Below are 13,692 nucleotides of genomic sequence, written 5' to 3' on the forward strand. Positions count from 1 at the left end.
ATAGGAAAGATGGATGTTTAACTTCATAAGAAACTGTCAGAGTTTTTCAAAATGAATGTGCAATTTTGCATTCCTATCAAAAAATATATGAGTTTCTGCTGTTCTGTATTCTTACCAACATTTGGTGTTACTGGTAGTTCTAACTGCAACCATTCTAATGGGTGTGAAAAATATATCATAATGGCTTTCATCTTATTTCCCTAATTACCAATGATGCTGAACAGGTTTTTGTATATTTATTGGCCATTCATATACGTTCCTCAGTGAAACGCCTTGGCGTCTACGTAAAAAAAATCAGTTGATCATAATATGTATAGTTCTATTTCTGGACTCTCTGTTCTGTTCCATTGATCTCTATCAGTAGTCTTATGTAAATATGCAAGGTTTTAATTACTGCAGCTTCACAGCAAGTCTTTTTTAAAATTTTTAAAACATTTTATTGATTTATTTGACGGAGATAGAGTGAGCACAGATAGGGGAAGCAGCAGGCAGAGGCAGAGGGAGAAGCAGGCTCCTCGCTCAGTGGGGCTCGATCCCAGGACCCTGGGATCATGACCTGAGCCGAAGGCAGACGCTTAATGACTGAACCACCCAGGTGCCCCTCACAGCAAGTCTTAAAGTAGCATGAGTCCTCCATCTTTGTTGTTTTCTTCAAGAAATTTTTGGCTAGGGGGTACCTGGGTGGCACAGTCAGTTAAGTGTCCAACTGGTTTTGGCTCAGGTCATGATCTCAGGGTTGTTAGACTGAGCTCTATGTTCAGCACAGAGTCTGCTTGAGACTCTCTCCCTCTTCCTGTGCTACGCCCCCCTCTACCCAAGCGCTCTCTCTAAAATAAATAAATAAATAAATAAATAAATAAATCATAAAAAAAGATAATTTTGGCTAATCTTGCTTTTAATTTTCTAACCTGGCTATCTATTATTTTTCATGTAAATATTAGAATAAGCATATACATTTCTGCAAAAAACTTGTTGGGAATTTGATGGCAATTGCATTCAATCTATAGGTCAAGGTGGAAAGAATGGACTTTCTAGCAATATTGAGTATTCTGTTGCACAAATATTTTCTCTCTCCATTTTTTCTTAGGTCTTTAATTACTCTCTACAGTATTCTGGGGCTCAAGAATAGGCAAAGCCAACCTACGTTGTTAGAAATCAAAACATTGGTTGCCTATGAGGCTGGGCATTAACCAGAAGGGAAGCATGAGAGAATTTTCTGGGGTGATGAAAGTTTTATACCTTGATTGGAATACTGGTTATACAGGTTATACATGTTATCAAAACTTATTCAATTACACATTTAAGGTCTTTGATTTTACCAGATGTAAATTTTTTCCTTATGTGATATTTTATCACATAAAAGGTGAAAATAAAGGAATAAAATATGTATGGTAAATGCTGAGGAAAAGAAATAGCATGGAAATTCAATATTACAAAAAAGTATTCAAAGTAAAAAAAAAAATTAAATGGAAAAACAGGGGATAGTTCATGATTTACAAAAGAAGTGAGGAGGACAAAAGTCATAAAGCCTTGTGCACCTAATAATTGTGGCTGCATTTTTCAAATGAAAAACTGAGAAGCTGACAATTGAATGCATTCCTAGTGAAAGATTAACATACTTTTAAAAGTACATAAAAATATATAAGGATATATAGAAGATTTAAACAACATAATTAACATGAATGATATTTCAAATAATCATTCATTGGGCTATGAAACTACCAGAAAAATCTCAAAAAGTTTCAAGAAGTATCACCCAATACACGTTTATGTTTGCATTTGCAAACAAAATATAATAAACAATAAAAATATAGATTCAAACCCCAAAACAACAATGTAAAACAACTCCCCAAACATATTTATGTGAACATTTAAAAAGGCTTTTTAAAATAACTCTTAGGTTAAGGGAAACTTATAAACAAACCAAAGAACAGTGAAAGCAGCAATTATCAAAATATGTAGTCTGTAGTCAAGTATGTAGGAAATATTTAGTCTTAAAAACACTTATTTGGAAACAAGGAAAGGGCAAAAATCTATTTAAAAAAAGTATTCAATGTAATAAACTAAAAAGCAAACAAAACAAACCTAAAGAAAGCAAAACAGACAAATTAAATATAAAAACAAATATTTATGGAAAAATTTTATCTTATTGAAAATAAAAGTGATTCTTTGGGTAACTACAACAATAACAAAAACATAGAATGAATGAAATAATTATAAAATAGACAAGACTTTATCAAGTCTGACGAATGAAATAAAGAAGGCAAATCACATCAGAAACATGAAGGGGGCTATACCTACGGATAAACAAACACTTGAGCCCTCTCCAATCTCTCAGTGAATCTAGCTGAGGTTTATCAATTTTGTTTCTCTTCAAAGAACCAGCTCTTAGTTTCATTAATCCTTTCTATTGTCTTTTTAGTTTCTGTAACATTTACTACTGCTCTGTTCTTTACTATTTCCTTCTTTCTACTAACCTTGGGCTTTATTCTTTTACTAGTTCCTTTAGGTATAAAGTTCGAGTGTTGATTTGAGATTTTGCTTTTTTTGAGGTAGTCCTGTCTAGCTAGCAACTACTCTTTTAGAAGGACCTCTTAAGACTTATATTTCCTAATTGGTCTTCTGTCTGGTTGATTGACCCATTGATATTACTGGGATATTAACATTCCCTGCTGTAACTGTATTGCTGCTGATTTCTCCCTTTAAGTCCTTTAATATTTACTTTATATATTTAGTTGCTCCTATGTTGGGTGTATAAATGTCTACAAATGGTATATCTTCTTGTTGGATTGACCCACTCATCATGTCATGCCCATGCTGTCTTTATCACAGTCTTTGTTTCAAAATCTACTTTGTTTGATATATATGTAGCTACCCCTGGTTTCCCTGGGTTTCCATTTGCATGAAACATCTTTTCCCTTCCCTTTACTTTCAGTGCATGTGTATCCTTACATCTGAGGTGAATCTCTTGTATGCGGCATATGAAGTTCGTTCTTTCTTTCTTTCTTTCTTTCTTTCTTTCTTTCTTTCTTTCTTTCCTTCCTTCCTTCCTTCCTTCCTCTCTCTCTCTCTCTTTCTTTCTTTCTTTCTTTCTTTCTTTCTTTCTTTCTTTCTTTCTTTTTCTTTCTTTCATCCATTCAGTCATTCTATGTCTTGGAGAATTTACTCCATTTATGTTTAAAGTAATTATAGGTAGATATGTACTTGCTGCCATTTTGTTAATTGTTTTCCAGCTGTTTTGTAGTTCCTCTCTGTACTTTTCTTCTTCCCTTGCCCTCTCCTATTGTTTTGATGACCTGTAGTATTTATTATGTTTAGATTCCTTTCACATTATCTTGTGTATGTACTCTAGGTTTTGCTTTTTGGTTAACATATCAGCCTGTATAAATACCATTCTATTTTCAAGTGATAGCAAGTTAAATCTGAATTCTAAAATATATTTTTTAACTCAACATCTCCCATGTTCTATGTTTCTGATGTTTCATTTTTACATGTTTTTGTGTATTCCTAATTGTTACAGTTATTTTTACTACTTCTGTCTTGTTATCTTCATGTTAGCTTTGAAACTGATTAGTCCACTACCTTTACTATACATTTATCTTTCCAGTGAGATCTTTACTTTCATATGCTTTCTTGTTACTAATCACGGCCCTTTTTTCAGCTTAAAGAAGTCCCTTTAACATTTCTGGTAAGGCCAATTTAATGGTGGTTAACTCCTTTAGTTTTTGCTTGTCTGGAAAACTCTTTGTTCCTCCTTCTATCTGAATAACTTTGCCAGATACAGTATCCTTAGCTGGAATTTTTTTTGCCTTCAAAACGTTGAATATATCATGCCACTCCTGGCCTGCAAAGTTTCTGCTGAAAAATCTGCTTGTAGTCTTATGGAGGTTCCCCTGTACGTAATACTGTTTTCCTCTTGCTGCTTTTAAGATTCTCTCTTTAACTTTTGACATTTTAATTGTAATGTGTCTTGGAGTGGGTCTCTTTGTGATCATCTTATTTGGAATTCTTTGGGCTTTTTGCATTGGAAGTCTGTTTTCCCTCCCCATGTTACAGAAGTTTCTAGCCATTATTTCTTCAACTAAGTTTTCTACCCCTTTCTCTCTCTTCCTGAGACCCTTATAATGCAAACGCTAGCATACCTGATGGTGTTCCACATGTCCCTTAAGCTATCTTTACTCCTTGTCTCCCCCTCTTTTTGCTGGTCTGTTTGTGTGTCACTGCCCTGTCTTTCAGGTCGCTGGTCCTTTCTTTTGCTCCATCTACTCTGCTACTGAAGCCCTCTAGTGTATTTTTCAGTTCAGTATTATATTCTTCAGTTCTTTGATTTCTGTTTGGTACTTTCTCATATTTTCTATCTCTTTGTTTTCATCCATTCTTCTCCTGAGATTGGTGAAAATCTTTGTAAACCATTATCTTGAATTTTCTATCAGGTAAATTACTTATTTCCATTTTATTAAGTTTTTTCTTTTTTTTCCTGGGATTTTATCTTGTTTTTCCATTTGAAACATATTCCTCTGTTTCCTCATTTGCTGGACTCCCTGTATTTGTTTCTATGTGTTAGGAGAAATGGCTATTTCTAGTCTTGAAGGAGTAATCATAGGAAAACTAGTAGTGTGTTTCAGTCTGCTGTCTGTGCAGTGCCTTGGGGATGGCAGCCTGCCAAAAACTGTCTTTCCCATTGTTTTAGTCCTTGAGGCCCAGAAAAGCAAGCCTTCCTGACCACCAGAGCCAAATGTTCAAGGGGCATCACCTATTTTGACTATGCACATCCCCTGACTTTCGTGGGACTGTGTGAAAGTGTAGACTGAGGGAAGCCTACTTGCCAACTTTGGTGGGGTGGCCCCAGGGGTAAGTCAGGCCTGGGCACATCTACTAGTCATATTTAGTGGGGTAGGCTGTGGAAGAGCACCAGCCGGGTTTAGTAGGATGGAGCTGAAGGACTGCTAGGCTGGGGCATGCTTGCCTGCCAGGCTTAGCAGGCTGGGGCTGTGGAGTGTTTCAGGGTGGGACATGCATAACCCAGGGTTTAGTATACAGGGCTAGGCAAGTGCATTAGCAACGTAGAAAGAGAGTGCAAAAATGGTGTCCACCCATGCCTCTGTCTCTGGAGACAGTACAACAATGTCATTTAAGTTCTCCTTTCTTCTCTTAATAAAATGAAAATTCAGAGAATTAAGACATGACTATGCATAGTATGACAGTAAACTAAGGGCAACTGAGTAGCAATGGGATAGTCAAGGAAATAAATAAGGTTTCCAATCAGTGGTGGCATATATGTAAAATGACTGACCTCAGACCAGGCTGCCTCTATAAAATGTCATTAATAAAGAGATTTTTCATGTACCATGATTTTAAAGGTTAACTTATTATAAATTAGACCTTTTATATAAGATAAAAAACAAACCCATCTAAACAACTGTCTTCTGAAAACAAAAACACAGAACAAGTTAACAAACCATGGTTTCAGAATTTCTTTTCATGAATTACATGTTGTGGATTTTATTCTCTTATGCATAATCTCTACCTCATTTTTAAAACCTACAGAAAAAGGAGACAGAATTCTCCAGGGAGCAACCCTTCAAATTAGAAACATCAATCCTGCACTAATTCTCAGCAATAGAGCAATCTTGAAATCAGTTAAAAATTACAAATGCTTTTTGGATAAAAGGGAATTCATGCAGAAAAGGATTATCATGCCCACTATGTCTTTTTCTCCTTCTTCTATGTTTCAAGGAATATATTATGCTGAATTCTCCTAGACACACATCTCCCTTTCAAGTACAGGGCTCATTTTGAATTAGTGATTTAATGAACAATGAGATGTACTAAAATCTATCTTTTAATTCTCATCTACCCCAAAAGAACCAAAAAGAAATCCCAGGTTTTAAACAGTTGCTTTTATAAAAGCATTAAGTGTCTATGACTGACTGCCTCTTACCTTATGTTTTCTGTAGTTACACTGTTCCCTGCTGAATTAGCTCTTGATACCATCATTATTTCTGAATGGTAAAGGAACTTAAGTTAAATATTTGATGGTTTAAAAGAGAAAATATTGATAAAAATTTTATGACAATATAAACTCAATGGAATATTATTCAGCCATAAAAAAGAATGAAATCTTGCCATCTGCAATGGCATGGATGGAGCGTATAATGCTAAGTAATGTAAGTCAGTCAGAGAAAGACAAATACCACATGATTTCACTCATATGTGGCATTTAAGAAACAAAACAAATGAGCAAAGAAAATAAAAGAAAGAGAGAGAGAGAAGCCAAGAAACAAACTCTTAATTACAGAAAACAAACATGGTTACCAGAGGGAAGGTGGGTGGAGGAGGGTGAAAAAGGTAATGTGGATTAAGGAGGGCACTTGTAATGGGCTCCGGGTGATGCGTGGAGTTACTGAATCACTATATTGTACACCTGAAACTAACAGAACACTTTAAGGTCAACTGTACTGGGACTTAAAATTTAAAAACAACAACAAAATTTAAAAAAAAATAAAACCCTATGACCAAAACATAAATTGTCTGGATATTCTTCTAAGGATGAGTAATCATAGACTTAAATGAATTTGGAGTGCAATTTCTTATTCTCTTGAATAGGATTAATGTCCAGTATAAAAAAATTTTACATTTCTTTGTTTTTATGTGGTACTATACCTTTAAAAGGAATAATAATCATACTCAGTTCAGAGATTTCATTTTACATTAAAATTGCTTCCCACACATAGTAATGAAGCATGATGATCACATCCCTGGAAAACTCCACATACATAACTTACAACAACTGTGATTTCAAATCAAATCCTTAGAAAAGTTTAAGGGCACACTGTCCATAATCTTCTACAAGTATTTAGGTACACTCACTAATAATATATGTTTCTCTAAATAAATATATGTTTCTAGATGACATTGTTTGGTGTTAAAAGCAAAAATAAATCTGATTTTTTTCCAGGGAAGTTGTTTTGTATCATGAGCCTGGTAGGAAATGTGAAGCTGAATTATCACTAATTCCAGAATGAATTAATGCACAGAGGAAAAGTTGTGGATAGATAATGATGCAGGAGATAATAAAGAAAAAAGGTCAAGAAATATAATTTATCATGATAGGAAGAAAACAATAAGGTGTTAAAATTTAGGAAGAGTCATATTCGTGGAATCTGCAAAAACTCAGGCTAATTATAAATTTAACTATTTATCTACTGGTACCTCTACTAAAGGAGAAAAAAAGAGCTGCAGCACTCAAAATCACTGATAATGTAATAAGTATACATTTTATGTATATAAATAATATCAATAACCATGTCTGAATTTTCAATGTAATTATAAACAAGCAAGAGTAAGGCAATATTCACTGAGTCTGTATGTGCTAGGTACTTACTAATTGCTTCACTTATTTTTACCTCATTTAATCTTCACTACAACTGCATGAGACAGATACAGATGTCTTACAGATGAGTTTAGGTAATCTGCCTAAGGTCACACGGGCGGTAAGTGACTGGACTGAGATTGAAGCCTAGGTGTAGCTCTTAACCACGATGGTTTTTAGTCTCAAAATGTAACTGGGTCATTTGTTTTTAAAAATCTTGGCCTTAAGGGTGAAAGGGCATGGGTGATAAGGCTTCCCATTATGGAAAGAATAAGCCACAGGAATAAAAGGCACCGCATAAGGAATACTGGTCAGTGGTACTGTAATAGTGTTATATGGTGACAGACGGTAGCTGCACTTGTGGTGAGCACAACATAATGTATAAACTTGTGAAATCACTAGGTTGTACACCTGAAATTAATGTAACGTCGTGTGTCAACTATACTCACATACAGAAAATTAAACCAAGAAGGAAACAAAATTTCAACTATTTCCAGGAAAAAACCCACAAAAAATAGAGAGTACAATCACTCTGTCCTCTGTATATACCTCTATTATTGAATGTAATACACTGTATTGTAGTTATTTGCTTTCAATCCTGTCTCCATCTCCAGAATGGAAGCTTCCTGGCTGTAGGGAGCACATGTAATTGCACAGAAAAATGGCTCAGTTAATATTTATTGACTCAAATTTGAATACTAAATTACACTCATTAAAAGAAAAAAATTTTGGCCTTTTAAAAATAAAGTTTTGTTGAATGAAAAGTGAGCTTTGAATTTTAGATTAGATGTTCATTTCTATTCTATAGGAAATAAATCTGTGGAAAAGAACAGGTATTCTAAGCCACTGGAAGTTCAGGTACAACGTAAAGAACTAGGAACTAAACTCCTCATGTTCCCTATTTAAGGTACTCTACCATATTTAGGTGCTATTCAGTTTACGAGGTATCAAATCAAAGATATTTTTGCAAATATTTCTCACTGGAATTAATTCCCATACCTTCCCGATGTGTTCTTCAGTATGGCGAGGGCATCTGGATAGCCGTCCATGTTGTAGTCCCCAATATGAAGGGTAATAGGAAGCGGTATTTCAGTTGGTCGTTGCTCATGCACAAATGGCACAAAGCCCCAGAGTGTGCCCTTGTTACTGAACTCCTGTAGGACTGGAACCCACTATGGAATAAGAGGAAAAAGATTAGATTTTACAGTTACTTTAGAAAAAAAAATTCACCATTTTCAAAACAAACGATCTATTAAAAGTCTTCATAAGCATCATCTTACTTCAACTTCTTTATCTCTACAATCTAAGCGTGTTATTATTTACTTTGATGAACAGATGACTGATACTCTAGAAAGAATAAAGCCCCGCTGAAATTTCATCACTAGTCATTTTTCCTTGAACTGGTACATGGAGCCTTTGAAAGTTTTTCCCCAAATCACAGAATTTTAGGTTTGAATTGATGTTGATTCCTATAGTTGAAATCCCCCATTTTAAAGCCGTGTTGAGTGGAAATGTAATTTCAAGTTAATATTTTTTAAGGATTTATTTACTTATTTTAGAAAGGAGGGAGAGAGATAGAAGGAGGGGGAGGGGCAGAGGGAGAAGGCGACAGAATCTCAATCAGACTCCTGCTGAGCACGGAGCCCAACAGGGAGGGGGCTCGATCTCAAGATCCTGAGATCAGGACCTGAGCAGAAACCAAGGGTTGGATGCTTAACCGACTGAGCCACCGAGGCACACCGCAAATGAATACTTTTAAAAATTGGAGGAAAATGTAATATTATCTAATACTGATGTCCTTCCAGGAGGATCAGCTTAGGAAGAAAGTTAGAAGATGACAGAATCTCCCTTGTTCCCCTGCTCTGCCTTTTATAAATGATGATGACTTCAGTCACCATCTTCAAAGCCAAGAGTTCTGAGGCTTCCTGACAACACCAGCCCTGAAGAAGCTCTGCCTGTCCAGGGGGATGAGTTTTGCCATCTAAACAGCTGGAATCTACTATTAGTAAGTTCTTTACTTTTGTATTGATTATAATGAAGAGAACAGAAGTATAAGTTGATTTCAAAAAGAGCTTTTGGAAATCCATTTCTCTTTTGAGTGCCCTAATCTAATAATCTAATGCAAACTAAAGATCTGAAGAGCGGAAATCATACCATTAAAATTATAAACATGCCCATAATTAGTTAAAGTATGGATACTGGCACACACCCTAGAGATGTTCAAACAGGCATAGTTGGCTTGAAATGACAGCAGGCTAAACATGCCTACATATGTTTCTTTTAAGCAGGTGACTCTATATGGCCCCAAGTCAAACGATATTAAAAGTGGTTTCTTGAAAAGGGTTTAGTACATAGGGTACCCCAAACATTTTCTAGGTTTTCCAAAGAAAGCATGACTTGCCAAGGAAAAGAGAAAAAATAGCTAATGATAAATACATACTTATAGAAAACAAGCTATTTTTAAAAAACTTGTTTACATCTTAGATTAATTTTCAATCTTTCTTAAAAGCAAAAATATATTATCATCAAAATGTTTTAATGACTTACTTGACTTTGAAAAAAATCGTTTTGTTTTGGAAGAAGATAGGAAATTTCACAAAATGCTAAGTTATCACAAATTTCTGAAAAGGTTGACAGTTTATTAAAGAGGATAAAGTATTCTTATTAAGGTAAATGTATTAAGGTCTAAAAAGTAAAAAGATTTTTTATTAATATGACAACTTTAACAGTCACCAAAGAACTGTGACATTTATCTTCCCAGAGAGATCCTTTTATCATTTATCTTCCCAGACTGTACAATTTGAAAATATTCTTACAGTGGTCTGTTTCTTGAAGCCAGGCTATAATTACTATGTTTACTTATACTTATGAAACAATGATTAGGTGTCACTTGACCTCATGTTTTCAGTGATTCGAAACTTAAAAAAGCTTAAGATAATATACTTTATGGGTAGAGAAGTTAAATGTTTTGACTGTTGATTGTATGAAGATTTTTCTTTAATGTCTTCATATAAAATGTGGTTTCCTATAAGGGCAATAAAAGTCAGTATGTTATTCTATCATTTCTTTCCCTAAGATAGAAAACAAAACTGATTAATTCTAGTACTATAATACTGGCTTTCTCTGTCTAGGGTTAACAATATGGAAAAATTCTCAATGTTATAACCTATCATTGCCACATGAATCTTCTAAACTGTTTACCTACAAGCTAGAGGTAAAAAGTCAGCTTCAGAGAATGAAACAGATTTAGATAGCACAAATAAAGACAAGATTAGCCTTGACAATAGATGTGATGTTCTTCTCCATAACCTTTTATTACAGTTACAGTACATTTTACAATATTCCTAGCCTATAAAAATGCTAATGGATCATTTAATTACAGGACCAAGAATAGGTCTTCACCAGAAATGATTATAACAGTGCCTTCCCCCTCAATAAACAAACACAAAAAGATTTAAATGTATTTCATTAAATTAAAATGAGGACGTCAATAATTTATATAGGGTTCTCTGTGTTCTGACTCTTCAGATACTTTTCCTAATCTTTGAAGATTTTCTTCAAGAGGGTAACTCTATTGACATTAAAAAACAAGATGATATACCTGTTTCGTTCCAGATCTTGCTAAGTAAATGATGCTTTTCTGGCAGCTTTTATCTTCACAGCCTGGCAGTAAGTGATCCATGTGTCCATCTCCATCTGCCAAGAGAAACTTCAAGAGTCCATTAACGGCTACAAAATAGAGTGTTCTCGTATGGCAGATTACATTTCCTAATTGTTCAAAGTCTGCATCAATCTGGATAAATGGAAGAAACTGACGTATGACTTTGTAATAAATGTGATTCAATTAAAACAATTACTCTGGCCCTTGCCATCTATTACCTGGATTGTATCTTGTTTTAGATTGCTCACTTTTCTGTAGTTAAATATTTATCCAATGTTGGGAAAAAACCCCGTTTCAGGCTTTAATGTTAAAATCACCAATTTTCAAACAATGTGGCTTTTGACTTATTTACATAATTATCATTGCTGCCACAGAGGAAAAACAAGCATATCAATAGTAACTCATTATTATACGGCTTATTTTACATGTGTCTTTACACATGTTCTTAAGTATCTATTATGTAGTATGAACTTCAAGAGTTCTAAAGCTCTTAGCACCCTGGCGTTTAAAAAGCATCAATAAATTTTTATCAATAAAAAGACAAATGAAGAGAATACAGATGTCATTTCCAGCTGACTGGTTTTTAAAAAGCTATACAGTGGGGGTGTTTGGATTGCTCAGTTGGTTAAGCATCTGATTTTGGTTCAGGTCATGATCTCAGGGTCTTGGGATTGAGCTCTGCATCGGGCTCTGTGCTCAACGTCGAGTCTGCTTTGTCCCTCCGCACCCCCTCCACCCCCATTCATGCTTTCTCAAATAAATACATAAAATCTTAAAAAAAAAAAAGCTGCACAATGTTTTGCAAAGACCTTCAGACATGAGGTTACTGAAGAACCTGGAATCAATTCCTCTAATGGTCTCTCCTACCTACTGCCCCTTACCTGATGGGGTTTACAGATTTTGATGTCCTAGAGTTAAATCTCTACAGTGACGTGCACAGTGGAATAGTCATTTAGATTTTAAATTTTGTATTGTTTCATTCACTGATTTATTTGCTATGGTTTAACATATAATGTATGTCTGAGGTAAGTGCCTTCAGTTTGAAGGAGATAATAAGGATTGGCAGTAGAGAAACAGTCTTCCATGTGCAGGCTTACATATTAAGAAAACACAGAATCTTAACAAGCCTATCCTGTCTTCAGTAATATATTCAAAAGGGAAAAAATAATTTTAGGCTAAGTGGGCTGAAAATCTAGGCAATGGAAGCTCACCTCAGCAAGGGAAGATAAGAGGTGCAGCAGAGTGAAAAATAAATTTCTTTCATTTAATTTCATGGTTTAATTACTTACAATCCTTACGATTAATATCATTTGTGGTAATAAACCCTTACATAGAGGAGTAAAACATTAAATAAAATAGTTGAATTAATAACGGAAAGTATGGAGAACATCTGTGCTTTGACAGTTTATGGATTTGGACTACTGAGAAAGAAGCTGAGAGAGAGGTGCAACTCTAGGCAGGAATACTTGGAAAGGAAAAGGCTTTTCAAGGGCATAAACATATATCATGGTTAAAGATAAATAAAAAAAAAAGAGCTAGCCAAGTAAGAATGAATTAAATGCAAAATGTGATTTATAAGCAGGCTCTAGGAATATCATAGACCTCATTAAAAGCCAAACCATTTTATTGCAAATTAATGGGGGGACCAATTAGAAGACCATTACTAAGTCTCTGCCCTTCATTTTTACCCAATGGCAAAATACTCAGATTAGATTCTGATTTACACTTTTATTTTCTCCTAGTTTCCTTTCTTCCAAATAGCTTTCTGTTTCCTACAATTATTTCAACTGTGACTTAGCTGATATTTAATGCTGGCAAATAACCATCTAATAAACATATAACAAACTCATGTGATAATTCATAATCATGCCTTTTAGTATAAATTATCAGCAATATTTTATAGATATGGTCACAGAAATGGAGAACTTTATCAGAGAACGTCTTCCTTGTGCTCTTCCTAAGTGCTATTTTTTGATATTTAGGGGAAGTAATAGAAAAGCTCTCTGAGAGTCCAACTTCACACCCAAAAGAAATTTTAAGTACAAAGTTATTAATTCCTGGGACTTCTTTAAGGAAAGTTTCCAAGTTCATAGACTGGTCCCTCATTCAGCATGACTTCTTCATAGTCACATTATTTCTTAGAGAATTTGCTTAAATGAATATTAGTTCCTAGCCTTGGGCCTTTGATTCATGTGAAATTTATTTTTCTGAAACTATTTTCTTCCCTAGGCATAAAAGCTAAAGTGTTATTAAAATAACAACCATAAATCTACATATAAGCACAAATAACATTTTCATGAAAAATAACTATTTTCCAAAACAAAAACGTTTTGCAAGAAGAGTGGCATTACCTGCTTTAACAGAAAGAAGCTGGATTTTCATGCTGCTTTTGTACTCAATCTGTTGTTTTGGCTGACAAATGTGAAAATGTATAGCTGGAAGAAGTATTTTAATAGTTTTTTCAGATAACTCTGGATCTTCTTCCATACTACCACAAAACTCAACAAATGGTAATTTCTTAAAGCTTAGCCACAATGAAAAATCCAGAGACGTAGAATGAAGTTTTCCTACTCTTAATTAAAATCTAGTAATCAATTTTGCATTTTGAATAGATATTTTACCATTGCATGACTTTGTAAAACCACACATCAAAACATTT

The 13,692-nt window shown here is 34.5% G+C and overlaps 1 protein-coding gene across 1 annotated transcript in view; it reads right to left on the reverse strand.

Moving 5' to 3' along the window:
• The window catches only part of ITFG1 (integrin alpha FG-GAP repeat containing 1), a 271,075-nt gene that overhangs the window by 140,253 nt on the left and 117,130 nt on the right, over positions 1–13,692 (reverse strand). Inside the window, exons 9-10 of the mRNA XM_040633257.1 lie at positions 10,974–11,068; positions 8,372–8,544 (exon numbers count right to left, since the gene is read on the reverse strand). Of these exons, the coding sequence (XP_040489191.1) occupies positions 8,372–8,544; positions 10,974–11,068 (268 nt within the window). The remainder of the gene's footprint in view (positions 1–8,371; positions 8,545–10,973; positions 11,069–13,692) is intronic.

This window comes from Ursus maritimus, unplaced genomic scaffold (genome assembly GCF_017311325.1).
Source record: "Ursus maritimus isolate PB19 unplaced genomic scaffold, ASM1731132v1 scaffold_19, whole genome shotgun sequence".
Taxonomy (NCBI): Eukaryota; Metazoa; Chordata; class Mammalia; order Carnivora; family Ursidae; genus Ursus; species Ursus maritimus.